Source organism: Scyliorhinus canicula, chromosome 16 (genome assembly GCF_902713615.1).
Source record: "Scyliorhinus canicula chromosome 16, sScyCan1.1, whole genome shotgun sequence".
NCBI classification, from domain to species: Eukaryota; Metazoa; Chordata; class Chondrichthyes; order Carcharhiniformes; family Scyliorhinidae; genus Scyliorhinus; species Scyliorhinus canicula.
The window spans coordinates 60,267,389-60,286,038 of NC_052161.1; the positions used below are offsets into that span (position 1 = coordinate 60,267,389).

The 18,650-nt window shown below is 44.0% G+C and overlaps 2 protein-coding genes across 2 annotated transcripts in view; one reads left to right on the forward strand and one right to left on the reverse strand.

Moving 5' to 3' along the window:
- LOC119950962 (interferon-induced protein with tetratricopeptide repeats 5-like) overlaps window positions 1-17,931 on the forward strand; it is a 64,147-nt gene extending 46,216 nt beyond the window's left edge. The window contains exons 2-3 of the mRNA XM_038773992.1: window positions 12,765-12,862; window positions 15,458-17,931. Of these exons, the coding sequence (XP_038629920.1) occupies window positions 12,858-12,862; window positions 15,458-16,898 (1,446 nt within the window). The 5' untranslated portion in view covers window positions 12,765-12,857 and the 3' untranslated portion in view covers window positions 16,899-17,931. The remainder of the gene's footprint in view (window positions 1-12,764; window positions 12,863-15,457) is intronic.
- The window catches only part of LOC119950988 (interferon-induced protein with tetratricopeptide repeats 5-like), a 999,792-nt gene that overhangs the window by 621,858 nt on the left and 359,284 nt on the right, over window positions 1-18,650 (reverse strand). The gene's annotated exons all lie outside the window — the stretch shown is intronic.

Below are 18,650 nucleotides of genomic sequence, written 5' to 3' on the forward strand. Positions count from 1 at the left end.
GACATGGGAAGAATGTGCAAACTCCACACGGACAGTGACCCGGGGCTGGGATCGACCCCAGGTCCTCGGCACCTTGAAGTAGCAGACCAACCACTGCACCACCATGCCGCCACTGCGGACCTTTATTTAATCAGCTTAATCTTGTCCATACAACTGGGCAGCACGGTAGCACAGTGGGTAGCACTGTTGCTTCATAGCTCCAGGGTCCCAGGTTCGATTCCCGGCTTAGGTCACTGTCTGTGTAGAGTCCACATCTTCTCCCTGTGCCTGCGTGGGTTTCCCCCGGGAACTCCAGTTTCCTCCCACAAGTCCCGAAAGATGTGTTGTTAGGTGAATTGGATATTCATATCCCTGTGAACCCAAACAGACGTCGTGATATGGCGACTGGCGACTTTTCACAGTAACTTCATTGCAGCGTTGATGTGTACCTACTTGTGACAATAAAGATTATTATTATTATAACTCATTTGGTCTGATGTGGTGATGATCCCCGTATGACTCAGGTTTCGCACAATAAGAACGTAGATTGCTTCAGTGTGTGAGGAGTTGTGAATGGTGCTGAACATGGTGCAGTTATTGGAGAACTATCCACTTCTGACCGCATGATGGTGGGTAGGTCATTGATGAAGATGCTGAAGATGAATTTGCCAAGGACACTACCCTGAGGAACTCCTGCAATGATGCACTGGGACTGAGATGAGTGGTGTCCAACAACCACAACTATCTTCCTTTGTGCTAGTTGTTGTGTATTCATGGTATTTCTCGTGCTTCATGACTAGCAACCTTGCAGTGGAAGAGGTGTATTGTAAGAGATCGATCATGTAACATTATCGGCATAATCGTCCATTTGTAACATCACAGCCTGTAGCGTTAACATCTCAAAATAAAGCTCTTTGTTTGTTTGAACCTCTGAGACCAGTAGACTTAATTTTCAAACACCACATAAAAATAGACAAAGAGGTAGGCAAACAGCTTTTCTAGGCACCCAGTAAGAAAAATAAATAATTGAGATCATTGCTGCACGAAAGCCGGTGAAAGGGGAACCAAACAATGGTTACAGCCACTGGAGGAACCAAATAATCACCGGTGAATCCTCTCCATAAACACCCCCCCCCCCCCCCCCCCCCAGCTCCCTTGCCATTCATACCCTACCCATCGACCTGGGGCTCGACCTGTCCACCCTCGTCTTTAGGACACAGTTAAAATCTCCCATGATCAACTGGTGTGTGGCCAAATCCGGGATTGTTGGCAGCAACCCCCCACAAAACTCACATCATCCCAATTTGGGGCATACACATTTACCAACATCACCGGTGCCCCTTCCAATACCCCACTCACAATCACATATCTACCACCCAGGTCCCTCACCTCCTTCGCACTCACAAATCCCATTTTTTTGCTCATTAAAATCGCCACACTCCTCGATTTTGAATTAAACCCTGGGTGAAAAACCTGCCCGGCCCACCACTTCCTTAACTTAACCTGGTCCTTCTCACGGACGTGCACCTCCTGCAGAAAGACCACTCACGCTTTCAAGCTCCTGAGGTGCGCGAACACCTGCAACCTTTTAACCGTCTCATTCAGTCCCCGGACATTCCACGTTACCAGCCTGACCGGAGGCTTACTCCTCCAATCCCCTCGACAATCCGTCATCGTCCGCACTTAACCCGACCCCTTAATTCCACCCTGTACCTAGCCCATCCCAGATGGCCCCTTTCTCCGCCCATGACCATGTCATCTCTCACGTTGCAACAACCTCCCCTCCCTTTCCCCCAACCCACCCAGCCACCCCTGCCCCCTTCCCCTCCCCGGCCATGTCTCACGGTCTTCTCGCCCACCACCTCACTTCCGTTCACCAGCTTAACCTGCTAGCTCAGCAACCTCTGCCCAAAGGCACTTACCAATGACCTCCCCTTCCCCCACCTCCCCACTCCTCAGCCCAAGGAGGAAGGCTCCCTGTTGACCCCACCCAAACAAAGACTTCTCCTTAACTCCAGGCAGCCTTCTCCACAAGCAAACAAACAAATGTTAAACATAAACAATCCCAGAAAAGAGGAGAGGGGGGATGGAAACATCGATCCCCACATAATCTTTTCACCCCTTACAATCCCTACGGTAAACAGCAACCCCCCCCCCCCCCACCCTCCACCAAAAAAGATGAACATTCCTCAATCCCTACCTCCACTTCAAACATGCTCCCAACCAGCACCCTGGTTCCCAAGCATTGTCCACTCAGTTCTACCCAGTTTGTGCTCCTTAATGAAGTTTACGGCCGCATCTGGGGTCTCAAAATAATTGCCTTTCTCGGCATGATGCGGGATTATATACATGTCTTTGAAGAGTTGAACATACCTAGTTCTGATTTGCAGCTGATCAGTAGAAGCAAATGTGAAGAAGCAATTGAACCTCTTTGTTGTTAATGTAAGCCTACTGTTCTGGAAAATACAGAATGTGTCATTTGAAACATAGAGGTCTGCCAACATCTGATCGGGGAGAGTGCAGGGAAAGATCCCACAAGAGGTTGGTGGCAGCTGAAGGGCACAGAAACTGTGGGCAGCAATTTCAGTCTTTCAAAATGGTTATTACAACCTGCAGCAGGAGAAAGGCAGAAGAAAAAAGTTTAAAAAAATCTCTTTGTGTTGTTGGAAAATTGTGATGGACTGCCGCTTTAAGACCCGAAGTCCGATCCTTATCGGAGGTCCCGATCTCGCGCCAGAGATCAGCCAGCGCGGGCTTCCAGAACAGCTGGAACAAAGAAACCAGCGCGGGCTTCAGACTCCTCCTTTTTCTCCCCACGAGGCAAGAAGCAGGCACAAAGGAACCACGCCACAGAACACCAGGAGCAGAACACCAGGAGCAGAACACCAGCGGCACCCGAAGAAGGAAGAAGGACAGCAGGAGCAGCGGCCCAGGAGAGGGAAGGCCCAGGAGAGAAGCGGCCCAACGGCAGACCAGACCAGACCAGAAGGAAGACGGCCCAGCAGCAGGAGCAGCAGCCACTGAAGACAGAAGAGGAGAAAAAGAGAAAACTGCACCAGGAGGGATGACCAGGAGACTTGAAAGAGAAAGAGAGAGAGAGAGAGTCTGAAGGCCTCAACAACCAACCAGACAACATCCAAAAAGTAAATAATGTTTTAATTTAATGAAATAGAAAAGAGTATGTTAATAATAAAATAATTTAACCTGAAAAAGTGGTTATTAGCTTACTTCACTTCCTTAAGAACGCAGGACCCGGGACATCGATGCGATTAAGGGGTAAGTAAGTAAAATTCTTCAGTGAAGGTATGAGTTATACCGGGAGATAACTTGAAAGGAGAGTTTGACCCGAATAGCACTCACAGAGGCCTGTACTGGAGTCAGGGAGGGAGTTCCCTGTTCGCCGTTTTAGAATATTGGCCCTTAAGGTCGTTGGTATAAGGGGAATTCTAAAACATATAGGTGAATTTAGAAAAACATGGCGCCCAGCGTGGAGGCCTAGAATATTAGAAGTTTCTAGGTAAAGCGAGGCTAGAATATTAGAAGTTTCTAGTTAAGCAGAGTAGGGGCTAGAATATTAGAAGTTTCTAGTTCCCAAGAAAAGCCTAGAATATTAGAAGTTTCTAGGTAAAGCGAGGCTAGAATATTAGAAGTTTCTAGTTAAGCAGAGTAGGGGCTAGAATATTAGAAGTTTCTAGTTCCCAAGAAAAGCCTAGAATATTAGAAGTTTCTAGGTAAAGCGAGGCTAGAATATTAGAAGTTTCTAGTTAAGCAGAGTAGGGGCTAGAATATTAGAAGTTTCTAGTTCCCAAGAAACGGGTGGAATATTAGAAGTTTCTAACCGGCAAAAAGGCTAGAATATTAGAAGTTTCTAGTCTATGTGTGAGTCAAACTTTACCTGCCGAGTTTAGTTTGGAAAGTCAGGTGTGATTGGCTTTTGTAAGGATATTCTGTGGATCGAGGGGACTGAAGCTCAGGTTGGGTGTGAAAATCAGTAGACTAGAAGATACTGACCCTGAGAAAAAGTCTGCAAGACATTTTGGTGATAGCACTAAAATCTTGCATCCATTACTGGTAAAAGGGGCTAAAGAATAAATCATCCTCAGAGTAAGGCGGATTGTGCGGACATTTTCTGGAAAATAGGGACGCTTATATTCAGAAACCAATAATCAATCGACCCTTAACTAGAGCAGGAAAATAGTGCCTTGGTCAGCCTTGGATAGGGCCCAGAAAGGGTACTTATCCTTAATTTCAGAGTGCACCTGAAAGGGACAACCAGGAACAGAACTAAAAATCCGAAAATGGCAATTAGGGTAATTCTCATGCCCTGGGATACGGTCAAGAGAAATGTAGAAATGAAAAGGGAATGGAAGAAATTAAAAGAGCAAAAGAAATCCTGGACAAGCGATATGTATCCAGACGGAGATATCTCCCTCTTTGTTAGAGTGCCAAAAGCCCTGCAATATACAGATTCAGTCAGGGTCCTTAAAGCACTTTGTCATTTTGCATTTGAAAAGCGAGCTGAATCACTAATCGTGTTTGGACACAGACAGAAGCATGCAGCTGCTCAAGTGGGCAAAGTGTGTTCCAAACTGATTAAAATCATTGACGGAGTAAACAGGACAGAAATAATACAGATCCATAGTAAACACAAAATTAACTCTGAAGTGGTAGGCAAATATATAAAACAACTGCAGAAAAATGAACCATTAGAAATGGAAAGTGACGAGGAATCAGGCCTGGAATCAGATAGCCGAGAGAATTCGGACTCCTGTGAAAATTTCCCAACGGGATACAATTTTCAATACCCAGATCCAAGTCTGTTTCAGGAAGAAAATTGGCCTCAGCAATCTGCCACACATAAGAAAGAAGCGTTTATCGATCATTTCGTTGAACCACAAGAAAGTGAAGAGGAACAAGGCATAGTTGGGATTATGGCGCCTCCTGTGATGGGACAGGAAGAATTATCATCCTCATCCGAGAATGAGGAAATAGTCAAACCAAAGAGAGGAATAGGGAATAGAAAAAATTCTAAACCATTAGAAATAGGGGATTATAGCGATTACTGGAAACACCAACAACCTTCCACTTATCAACCAGTAAATAAGGATGTACCGTATTATATTTATAATCCAGAAGCAGAAATGGTACACCATAGAGATCAGGAAGGATGGGAAAGAGAGGTTACAGCTAGGGGACTTAAAATAGGAGAAATATTAGGCGGAAGTCAACAAATTGATTCTACGAAATTACTAGAATGACCAAACGTTACCCCCAAAGCTAAAATTTGGCAAATGAGCAAAGGGTATGACAGTTTCGGAAGAGCCATGAGTAGGGTAAGGAACAGCACAGAAACACAAGGCCAGATAATAGCAGCATTAAGACCACAGGAAAGGATACAGAATCGTCCAAGACCCCAAAAAACTGCTCCTACTCCAATGGATAGGGCAAGTTATGCTCCACGAGATAGCCAAGTACCAAGTGCAAGGTTTGAAGAATATATAGAATCGGTGGAAGAGTTTGCACAACATAGTACCCCCTATTTTGAGGAAGAACCGGTACGACGACGGATACATTTCTCCGAATATAGGGACCCAGATAGAGGTGCCCCTTTGAGAACACCATGCCCCAGAAGTGAGAAAATAGTTCAGTCATTTACACCAGGTCCAGAGGAAGGACAGGGAGGCATGGTACCGTATAAAATAGTAGCAGCCGTAATGAAGACAGCAGGCCCAAAGAAACATGGGGAGAGTAAAATTGAGTATTCACAGAGGTTAAAACAGTTAGCGAAGAAAATGGGGGCATCAGGAGAATCCACCAAATTGATTGATTTACATACAGTGGGAGAAATAGTTACAGGCGAAGTCTCAGATTTAATAAGTGAGTTAGATTTGGGAAATGAGAGAGCTAATTTAATGAAAGAGATGACAGAGGCAGCATATGCAGGGGAACACCTCACACCATATATCGACCGAATATATGAGGTTAATAAGGAAGAGGGGGTCGATGTAGTCAGATTCCTGAGGGAATTAGGACCCAAGATTCCAGGAGGAAAAAGCCTCTCAACAATACTGTTAACGACCTCTAGAAGAGAAATAGGAAGAGAACTGGTTAAATTTGATTTGGCAGGCAAGGCATTTAAGGATAAACACACAAAAGGGGAACAAAAAAGAGCAGCTGCCCAAAATAATGTTTCAACACAAAATGCTCAGATTAGACCACCAAACCGGCAGATACCTGACAAATCGGAACAAAATCTAGCCCAACCAGCAATGCCACAACATGGGTATAATTTGCGGTCCCAAGGGCCACCTCCACCACAAAATCTAGATTATTTACCAAGGGAACAATTCCTAGCCCTCAGCCAGGAGGAGAGAGACAGATTCATTGAGGATAGGAGAAGAAGAGCAGCTGGTCAGGGGAGGATTGAGCAAGGTAGATATCAACCACCAGAAGGGTATCCGGGACGCTCGCGAGGGGGATTCCGAGGAAGAGGCAGAGGAGGCCCCGGTATATATTGACAGGATTCGGCTTCTCCCCTTAAACAGGCTATACAAAATCTAACCACAGAAACAGACAAAGGAGAATTAGTAGTAGTGTACAAGGGGGTAAGATTTATAGTGGACACAGGGGCTGAGATATCAATGATAAGGGAAGAAGCTGGAAATCCGACAGGAAATAAATACATAGTAGAAGGAGCATTAGGGAATAAGGATATTAGGCCAGAAGTTAGATTGGGAGAATTACTGGCAATATCAGGAACTGATAATCTGATGGCAGGGAAAGATTTAATAAAAATAGATACTGGAAAAATAAGGATATTAAAACCAATTGATAACATGGAGGAAATAAGGAAACAGAAAGAGAAAAGTATTTTAAATGACGAAGCTTGGAAGAAGATGGAAGAAGTACTGATGGGAGCAAACCTAGCGATAGGTAAGAATGACACAGGTTTGCTTAGCCAGCAATTTCAACACACAATTCACGGGGGACAACACAGACCTCAAAAACAGTATCCTTTGCCTAGAGGAGCTAAGAGCGAGCTGGAGATAATAATCAAGGAATTGGAGCAGCAGGGGATTATTCAAGGGGTCACATATGCCTCAACAAATAGTCCACTTCAGGTAGTAAGAAAACCAGATGGTACATTTAGAATGGTAACAAATTACAAAGCTTTAAATAAAGTCACAAAGAAGGACAAGAGATATTTAATAAATCCACAAGCTACCTTAGAGCAAGTCACGGGAAAAACTTACTTAACTAGTATAGATTTGGCGAATGGATTCTGGAGTGTTCCATTAGACCCAGACAGCAGGGAGAAAACAGCATTCACCTTTGGAACTAAGCATTATGTATATTGTAGACTTCCACAGGGATATGTTAATTCTCCAAATCACTTTCAGGCAATAATCAGGGAGCTGATTCAAGATGATTTGGCCTTAGTATATATCGATGATATATTAATTGGAGATGACGATCAGGACAAACATGTGGAAAGAGTGGCCAGGATCATTAAGACACTTGGTGAAGCAGGCTTTAAAATAGGGCTAAAGAAATGTCAAATTGGGAGAAGCGAAGTCAACTATTTGGGTTATTCAGTATCGAAGGAAGGTAGAGAGGCCAGTATTGAAATGAGGAAGAAGATAGCTGAAATTACTGCGCCGGTTTCGAAAAAAGGGGTTCAAAAAATAATGGGAATGTTGGGATATCTAAGGCCAGTAGTGAAGGACTTCAGTCTCTATGCTAAAGCCATTTATCAAACCTTGAAAGGGGATTTTATTTGGACCAGCGAGGCCCAGAGAGGGTTAGATCAGTTAAAAACAGCAATTGCGATATCGGGGTCATTAGTTGGGAGACAAGAAGAGGATGACTTAAGCATTAAATTAGACATATATAAAAATGGATATGGTATGGTACTTGCTAATCTTAGCAATCAGACACCTATCAAACATCTGACAGGAAACTGGTCGAGAGCTGAACAAAAGTTTTCAAACATCGAGAAATGTCTAGCAGCTATAACAAAGAGAATAGCAGAGATAGAAAACTTGTCGGGTGGTAAGAAAATTTATGTCACAACTGAGTTTTTGGAGTTAAAGGAGCTAACCAAGAGACAGATTTGCCAGCAAGGCGCGAATACAGCTCGATGGGAAAGATGGGAAACCATTCTTCTAAACCCTGACTTAATGTTTGTTCATAACATTCAAAAGGGACAGAAACTTGATGAGCCAGTTAGTAAAACGGAGTTGGTGAATGCTTGGGTATTATATACTGATGGTAGTAAAGTCAAGAAGGACGAAGAACAAGCCAGATGGGCATTCATTTAAAAAAATTCAGGAAACATAGTAGTGGAGGAACAGGGAATAATCATTGGATCAGCTCAGACAGCTGAGGTAGAGGGAGTATTGCAAGGGTTAAAGGAGTGTCACCAGCGAAAGCTGCAGGAAGTTACCGTTGTAACCGATAGCTTTTTCGTGCAGCAAGGATTGGAGAAAGATTTGGAGTTTTGGAAACTAAACGGTTGGACGAACGGTAGAAATAAACTACTGGAACAGAAAGAACAGTGGGAAGAGATAGATAAAATTTTAGCCGATATGGAGATCCAGACAATTCATCAAAAAGCACACACAAAAGGAATTGGGGAACTGTGTAAGGGGAATCAGGAAGTGGATGAATTAGCCAGACTTAGGACAATAATCTTGGGGACTCTTGGGAACTCAGCAGCCGACCATCAAGTGATAATTAAGCAAGTACATGAAGCCACAGGACATGGGGGTCATGTTGTAGTCGCAAGGGAGTTGAAGAAGTTGGGACTTAAAATAGCCTATTGGAGACAACATTTAACTGCAGTAAGGAGAAAATGTGAGAGATGTATGGCCTGTGGAGGACAGCGAGGAAATAAAACATATGGGAGCATAAAAACTGAGAAACCGATGCAGGAATGGTCATTAGATTATGCAGGACCACTTTTTCCCAGAAGCAGCAAAGGTAATTTGTATTTTTTAGTCAAAGCTGATAGCTGCACGGGAGAAATTGACCTTAGAGCAACCAGCAAAGCAAATGGAGCCACAACCAAAAGAGTATTGGCAGAAATGATGACCTCCAGAGGTAGACCAGAATCGATCCGAATGGACAACGCGCCACACTTTAGAAACAATACTGTTATTAACTTTTGTGCTGACAGAGGAATAACAATCAATTGGGCCGTGAAATATGCACCTGAGAGTAATGGAATGGCTGAGAGGTCTGTAAGAAAAGTAAAGGATTGGATCATAAAGAATCAGAATAATAAAGGCTGGGATAAAGACATTGAAAGAATAGTATTTGATCTTAATAGCAACCTTGGAACCTCTGTCCCCCAGGGACAAGGAGACCCAAGTGAATCTGGGAATTATCAAGTAGGAGACGAAGTTTGGGTGAAGTTACCAACTAAGACTGCGGGGAAAATCATTCGCGAGACTGTAAAATGTAAAGACAAGGTTGTTCAGATTCTGGGTACACATACAATTGAATTAGAGAAGCATGGTGTCTGGAGCAAAATAAATTGTGTCACGCTTGAAACACACGACCCAGTGAGCATCAGAGGAGTTTGAGATTCTTCGAATCTCACTCAGGGGTGCAATGACAGAAGGAGGCTTGACTACATCAAGGATATGGAATATAAACCAGTTCAAAAAGAAATGATGGCAAAAGGAATCCGGAAGTCCTGGAGAGGGCACTTCTGGGATAATCCGAATTAAAGAATAGGGCCCTCTCCACCCTTGATCTGTTCATTTGCTTTTTCAGGTGGAAAAAATTAATAACAAACCAGGTCGCAAGAAGGAAGAGAACTACACTCCAATAACAAACCAGTTCGCGAGAAGGAAGAGAACTACACTCCAATAACAAACCAGTTCGCAAGAAGGAAGAGAACTACACTCCAGAGAAGAATCTGTTCGACAGGATTGGGGGGAAACTAATGATATAATTGGCTACAAATTTGAGGGAATTAAATGACAGAACCCGGAGGAAAACTTTACGGGTTAGAAACAAATTAGAATATCAAATTATAACTGGACAGTGAAACCCCCGGTCAGACATCTCTAACTGGAGATTAGTTGATGGATGATCTGTGGTCTCCAGGGGGTATGTACTACGCAGTGGAATCATTAAGGTCTCGGCAGCAGATAGCAGCGACTGACGAGGAACCCCAATATGATCAATGATAATAGGTTAAGAATTTCAGTAGCTTGATACTACGGCGGGAAAATTGTTACCAATGCAACAAAGCAATATTGCATTGAAGAGCTATACTCGTTGATAAGAAAAAAATTTTATTTTCATGTAAATTGATAGGGACTGTTGTATATATATGAGAAGGGGGGTATGTGTGTCGTTAAATAACTTGATCCGCATTTCTAAACTGTGAATGTTTTAATAGAGGGTTAGTTTAGTATGTAATAATTATTGTTCCAAAAGCCAAGAAGCGATGTTTCGATATTGATATTAAATTGTTAACAGTTGAAAATATGTAAAGTGTAACACACAGTCTATTGGTTAGGTAATGAATAAGGTGTTAAGATAAGATAAAAATTTTACTATGTATAGAACAATAGGGAGAATTTGTTTGGGAAGAAAAAAAAAAGAGACGGTTCAATGCGGTTTTGTAAATGCTGAAATGAAAAATATATACGTTGTCAGAAAGATGTTCTCTCATGTAAACCAGGGGTTGGCAGACTTACATGATTCACGACAATGTTAGACATTAATGGGGAAGTTAGGAATACAAGCAGGATCAATTGAACATTTTAAATTAATAAGACTAGGGGATCAGTGGGGGGTAAAAGATATCACAATTACCACATTCCAATCAGAAACGGAAAACAAGACTCGTATTGACACTGGTCTGTGATATGCATACAAATGACAATGATCAGGGATGTAGGTTAGTACAATTGGATGGGGGGACAATAAACCAAATTATAGTAATGTTTCAAATGTCAAGACGGGGTGTTCTGGAAAATACAGAATGTGTCATTTGAAAAATAGAGGTCTGCCAACATCTGATCGGGGAGAGTGCAGGGAAAGATCCCACAAGAGGTTGGTGGCAGCTGAAGGGCACAGAAACTGTGGGCAGCAATTTCAGTCTATCAAAATGGTTATTACAACCTGCAGCAGGAGAAAGGCAGAAGAAAAAAGTTTTAAAAAATCTCTTTGTGTTGTTGGAAAATTGTGATGGACTGCCCCTTTAAGACCCGAAGTCCGATCCTTATCGGAGGTCCCGATCTCGCGCCAGAGATCAGCCAGCGCGGGCTTCCAGAACAGCTGGAACAAAGAAACCAGCGCGGGCTTCAGACTCCTCCTTTTTCTCCCCACGAGGCAAGAAGCAGGCACAAAGGAACCACGCCACAGAACACCAGGAGCAGAACACCAGGAGCAGAACACCAGCGGCACCCGAAGAAGGAAGAAGGACAGCAGGAGCAGCGGCCCAGGAGAGGGAAGGCCCAGGAGAGAAGCGGCCCAACGGCAGACCAGACCAGACCAGAAGGAAGACGGCCCAGCAGCAGGAGCAGCAGCCACTGAAGACAGAAGAGGAGAAAAAGAGAAAACTGCACCAGGAGGGATGACCAGGAGACTTGAAAGAGAAAGAGAGAGAGAGAGAGTCTGAAGGCCTCAACAACCAACCAGACAACATCCAAAAAGTAAATAATGTTTTAATTTAATGAAATAGAAAAGAGTATGTTAATAATAAAATAATTTAACCTGAAAAAGTGGTTATTAGCTTACTTCACTTCCTTAAGAACGCAGGACCCGGAACATCGATGCGATTAAGGGGTAAGTAAGTAAAATTCTTCAGTGAAGGTATGAGTTATACCGGGGGATAACTTGAAAGGAGAGTTTGACCCGAATAGCACTCACAGAGGCCTGTACTGGAGTCAGGGAGGGAGTTCCCTGTTCGCCGTTTTAAAATATTGGCCCTTAAGGTCGTTGGTATAAGGGGAATTCTAAAACATATAGGTGAATTTAGAAAAACACTACTTGTGACAATAAATATTATTATTATTATTATTTATTTAAGTCTGGGGCACAGTTCAAGGACATTGTTCACCTGTCATTGTAATCCCAAATCAATTAAAATAAATGTGTTCTTTTATGAAGTCCAGCAATTATCAGTATACAACAGAAGAGAACGTCAGCAGAGGAGCACATATAGCACTTTCTAAACAATGTGGCGAGAAACTAATCTTGGAAAAGATATGGGGCGGAATTCTCTGCTCCCGGGAAAAATTGGGAGGGCCGTCGTGAACTCGGCCCCTCGCCCCCTATTCTCCCCTCCCAGCGGGGCTAGGAGCGGCGCTCCGTAACTCTTGGCCGCGGGGGCGTCGCGCCAAGAATGACGCGGCCGGCGTGCCTAATGACGTCAGCCGCGCATGCGCAGGTTGGCCGGCTCCAACCCGCGCATGCGCGGCTAACGTCATGACGCTGACGGCACGAACCCACGCATGAGCAGTGGCTGTCTTTCCCCTCAGCCGTACCGCAAGACGTGACGGCTTGATCTTGCGTGGCGGCGGCTGCAGGGAGGGGGGGGGGGGGGTGGAGAACCGCGGGGGGTGCCAGGGGGGCGTTAAAAATGTCGGGGGGCCCTCCCACGATTCCACGATTCTCCCACGCCGCGTGGGGAGAGGAGAATTCCGCCCATGTTATTTCCTGTTGCCGATGACACATTTTCCCACATTTAACACATTTCCTGCAAATGATAAGAAATCACATGCTTTCAGTTTCAATTCCAATTTTGTTAAATTTCTCTACAGGATGCAGGTGCGTGAACATACTTAGTTGTGATTTGCAGCTGATCCGCAGAAGCAGACGTGAAGAAGCAATTGAACCTCTTTATCCTGATCATCATGAGGTAAAAGAGATTTTTGTATGGGGATAACAGATATAGATATAAATATATGTCACTCAGTGGTCACAATAAGGTAGAAACGGCCGGCACTTTATCTTAAAACGCTGGAGCCTCATCGAGTGAATTCCCTTCAGCTATCTGTGTAGCTGGTAGACTGAATCGAATGATAAATGATTCCGGTGTCAATGTTAAATACCGAGTTAAATATTAAAATAAAAATGAGCACCTCGCACTTTACAAATAATACAGTAATATGACTCTGGGGTCCCAAATGTCATGGTGCTGCATGAACTGTTGTGTTGTCAACCTTTGTGGCTGTTTTCAGGTTGGTTGCGGTTCTGATTGGTGGGAAGGGACAAATGAATGTCATGGTGTTAACGTGCATCAGAGTGCCACACAGGTTCCATTGTGCAGTTGGTCTTCACCCGTCTGATTTTTGCCGTTTATATGTGTGTTTCAGCTTTTAATTATCAGCTGCGTAGTTGACTTATTTTGAGCTGTCAATAGCTTTCTAGGGAGGAAGTGGTCGAGTGAGGGAACCGTGGTTTACTAAAGCAGTTGAAACACTTGTCAAGAGGAAGAAGGAGGCTTATGTAAAGATGAGACGTGAAGGTTCAGTTAGGGCGCTCGAGAGTTACAAGTTAGCAAGGAAGGACCTAAAGAGAGAGCTAAGAAGAGCCAGGAGGGGACATGAGAAGTCTTTGGCAGGTAGGATCAAGGATAACCCTAAAGCTTTCTATAGATATGTCAGGAATAAAAGAATGACTAGGCTAAGAGTAGGGCCAGTCAAGGACAGTAGTGGGAAGTTGTGCGTGGAGTCCGAGGAGATAGGAGAGGTGCAAAATTAATATTATTCATCAGTATTCACACAGGAAAAAGACAATGTTGTCGACGAGAATACTGAGATTCAGGCTACTAGACTAGAAGGGCTTGAGGTTCATAAGGAGGAGGTGTTAGCAATTCTGGAAAGTGTGAAAATAGATAAGTCCCCTGGGCCGGATGAGATTTATCCTAGGATTCTCTGGGAAGCTAGGGAGGAAATTGCTGAGCCTTTGGCTTTGATCTTTAAGTCATCTTTGTCTACAGGAATAGTGCCAGAAGACTGGAGGATAGCAAATGTTGTCCCCTTGTTCAAGAAGGTTGTAGAGACAACCCCGGTAACTATAGACCAGTGAGCCTTACTTCTGTTGTGGGCAAAGTCTTGGAAAGGTTTATAAGAGATAGGATGTATAATCATCTGGAAAGGAATAATTTGATTAGAGATAGTCAACACGGTTTTGTGAAGGGTAGGTCGTGCCTCACAAACCTTATTGAGTTCTTTGAGAAGGTGACCAAACAGGTGGATGAGGGTAAAGCAGTTGATGTGGTGTTTTTGGATTTCAGTAAAGCGTTTGATAAGGTTCCACACGGTAGGCTATTGCAGAAAATACGGAGGCATGGGATTCAGGGTGATTTAGCAGTTTGGATCAGAAATTAGCTAGCTGGAAGAAGACAAAGGGTGGTGGTTGATGGGAAATGTTCAGCCTGGAGTTCAGTTACTAGTGGTGTACCACAAGGATCTGTTTTGTGGCCACTGCTGTTTGTCATTTTTACAAATGACCTGGAGGAGGGCGTAGAAGGATGGATGAGTAAATTTGCAGATGACACTAAAGTCGATGGAGTTGTGGACAGTGCGGAAGATGTTACAAGTTACAGAGGGACATGAATAAGCTGCAGCGCGGGGCTGAGAGGTGGCAAATGGAGTTTAATGCAGAAAAGTGTGAGGTGATTCATTTTGGAAGGAATAACAGGAAGACAGAGCACTGGGCTAATGGTAAGATTCTTGGTAGTGTGGATGAGCAGAGAGATCTCGGTGTCCATGTGCATAGATCCCTGAAAGTTGCCACCCAGGTTGAGAGGGTTGTTAAGAAGGCGTACGGTGTGTTAGCTTTTATTGGTAGAGGGATTGCGTTTCGGAGCCATGAGGTCATGTTGCAGCTGTATAAAACTCTGGTGCGGCCGCATTTGGAGTATTGCGTGCAATTCTGGTCGCCGCATTATAGGAAGGATGTGGAAGCATTGGAAAGGGTGCAGAGGAGATTTACTAGAATGTTGCCTGGTATGGAGGGAAGATCTTAAGAAGGCTGAGGGACTTGAGGCTGTTTTCGTTAGAGAGAAGAAGGTTAAGAGGTGACTTAATTGAGGCATACAAGATGCTCAGAGGATTAGATAGGGTGGACAGTGAGAGCCTTTTTCCTCGGATGGTGATGTCTAGCACGAGGGGACATAGCTTTAAATTGAGGGGAGATAGATATAGGACAGATGTCAGAGGTAGGTCCTTTACTCAGAGAGTAGTAAAGGCGTGGAATGCCCTGCCTGCCGCAGTAGTGGACTCGCCAACACTAAGGGCATTCAAATGGTCATCAGATAGACATATGGATGATAAGGGAATAGTGTAGATGGGTTTTCGAGTGGTTTCACAGGTCGGCGCAACATTGAGGGCCGAAGGGCCTGTACTGCGCTGTAATGTTTTATGTTCTGTGGCTAGTGAGTAATAATTAACCCATCATTGATTGTTTAAACATAAAACTAATAAATATTTTAACGTATTTCTTACAGTGACGCTGAAAGGGACTCCCTGAAAGTGAAATTACTTCAGCTGCAATGTCACTTCACATGGAATCTGCAAGTAGAAAATGTTGAGTGGGATGATTTGCTGGAACGAATACATTATACAATAGAGTCCGATATTGTGAAATATAAAGTCATGCCTTACAATCTACTTACTTTTATCAACTGTGTGAGAGGAAATTGTGAAGAGTCTTTCAATAATTTATGGAAAGCTGAAGAGATTCTGAGGAAGTGTCACCAATTTGACATTGATAAATGGAGCATTGTCGCCTATGGAAACGCAGCCTGGGTTTATTATCACGTAGGAAAGCTGGAAGAGGCTCAGTCCTACCTCGACAAACTGGAGAGGATCTGTCAACAATTTCCTGATGCCTCTCGGTACACAGCAATGATACCTGAAGTATACGGGGAGAAGGGTTGGTCACTGTTGAAATTTGGCTGGAAATATTATGAAGAGGCAAGTAAATGTACTGAGAAGGCAGTGGCAGAGGATGCTGATAACGTTGAATGGAATACAGTTCATGCAACTGCGATGTTTCGAATTAAAGAAACCTTTGGTGACCCACAGTTTCCTAAACACTGCAAAGTAGTGAAGCAGTTACACCGTGCATTAGCACTGAGCCCAAAGGACTCTTTTCTCAAGATCATGTTGGCTCTTAGACTACAGGAATTTCATCGAAAAGAAGAATTTTACAGATTATTGGAAGAAGTGCTGCAGAATTCACCTGATGATCCGTATATAATTCAGTACGCAGCCAAAGTTTTAAGAAAATCAGGATATGTTGATTATGCCCTGCAGATATTGAAAAAGGCACTGAAGTTAAGACCAAATTCTGCACTCCTTCACCACCAGATCGGCTTATGCTACAGAAAGAGGCTCAATGCAGTGAAGGAAACACCTCACAAATATTACGCTCAGCAAGAAAGAAAAGAATTGATTGCACTTTGCAAGTACCATTTTCAAACAGCGTTTGATCAGAAACCTTCACTCTATTTCGCAATACTTGACCTGGTAAAAATTTATGAAGAAACTCAAGAATATTCCAAAGTCGATGAGATCTACGAAAACCTGATTAGAAATGAAGATTGCAACCGTTTGAATAGACAATTAGTACTGTGGAATTACGGATTGTACCATCTTTACAGGAAGAAATCCCTGCGTAATGCCATTAACCATTTCAAGGAATGCTTAAAACTCAAAGTCAAGAGCAAGACGAATGACGAATGCCATGCCAAACTGAAACAAATTGCTGAAGATCGACTGGACGAATATTCAATAGACAGTGTAGCCTTTGGCATATTGGGACTATTGTACCAGCTCGATGGCAAGAAGTCAGAAGCCATTGGATTCTTTGAGAGAGCCCTGGAGTGCGATCGTCACAATGAAGAATTTCAAAGCGCTCTACGTGAACTGCATCAAGTTGCATAAATCAATGTTCACATTTGTTCCTAATTTGCCTGGCATATAGGTTCCCACTTTCAATGTGTTTGTTTTGTAGTAGCTGGTTCAGAAATAATTCTGAGATTATCTGACAGAGTTACTGGGCAAGTTTTCCTCACCGTACTCAGGCAGGCAACCAATTGAAATAAGACATGACCCTATTAAGAGCAATTTTCCTAGCCCACCAGCATTATGATGGCAGTGGAGTGGCCCCTGCACCATTTGCAGGGTTGATACCATCATGGAGGCAGCCATCTCACCCATCTGAGGGACCTGTGGAGCTGGAGGCACAGAGAACTCCATGGAGAGGGAAGGTCACCCTTGTGGCTCATGTGGTCCATCAGAAGATATCTGATTACTTGCTTCCACTGGTTTTGATGTAATTTTTTTTTGTTTTTTTTAGATGGCAGCGTTATATTGAGGTACTTAATAGGTCCTTGACTCCACGTGACCTTCCTTGGCCATGTCTTCCTCCCCCAATGGGGCTGCTGAACGTCAGAGCTGCCAACCCCCTGATTGTCAGCAGCATCTATACCGCCCTCACTATCCTTAATCGTTTGGCAAAGTGGGTGATGGCCTATTATGAGGCAACTCTGGGAAAATTGCTGAATATTTCCTGCTGCGGGCACGTGTGGGTTCAAGGCCCTGATTTTCTCTGGTAACTGGCTCCTGTAGCCCCCGGTAACATCCTGCCCAACGTTTTTCATAGTGTAACTTTGTTTTTCTGTTACCCTAATATTTTGCATTCATGTTTATCATAGCTACTAGTTGTAATCATTGTAAGCAGTAGTTCAGAACACAGCCAGCCAAATACGATGACAATGATTTGTAATCCAAACAAAGATTGAAGACTAACCATTATAGTAATGGTTTCGATATTACAGAATGTAAATTCAAGTTGAATCAATTATCTAAATATAAATGCAAAGTACAGCTCTTCATCCACGTGTTACCTGCTGACAAATACTGCTCCAACTGCTCTAGCACATGTTAAATTGCATAATTCCCTGTGACGATATATACAACACCATTTGTTAAACTATATACAGTACAGAACAATATCATAAAACACCCAGATTTCCTAAATAGAAAGAATTACACAAATTATAAAATATGTACATAATAGAAATAGAATATTGTGATCAGTATTTACCAATGTATTCACTCTCACATTAATTGTTCAATTGTGTCTTTGAAATGTACAGGTATTCTGCCTAATCTGGTAAGAGTGATAGTTCATTGAAATTTGGATTTTTCAACAGTTTTCTCTTGACTTGTAAATACAGGTTGACAAATATGTGGGGCGGAATTCTCCGACCTGGAGGGTCGGGGAATCGCCCGGGGCCGGCGTAAATCCCGCCCCCGCCGTGGCCGGAATTCTCTGCCACCCGCGGCGATCGGCGGGCCCCCTGCGCCGATTCTCCGGCCTGTGATGGACTGAAGCCCCGCCGCTGACAGGCCAATCCCGCCGACGTGGTTTAAACCACCTCTGGTGCCAGCGGGATTGGCGGCACGAGCGGGCCCCCGGTGTCGTGGGGGGGCGTGGGGCGATTGGACCCGGCGGGGTACCTCCACGGTGGCCCGCAATCAAAAGGGGGGCCAGCGCCGTGGGGGCACTCGTTTTCTTCCACCGCCGCCACGGCCTCCACATGGCGGAGGTGGAAGAGACCCCCCCTACCGCGCATGCGCCGGTGGTGACGTCAGCGGCCGTTGACGCACCGGCGCATGCTTGGACTGGCA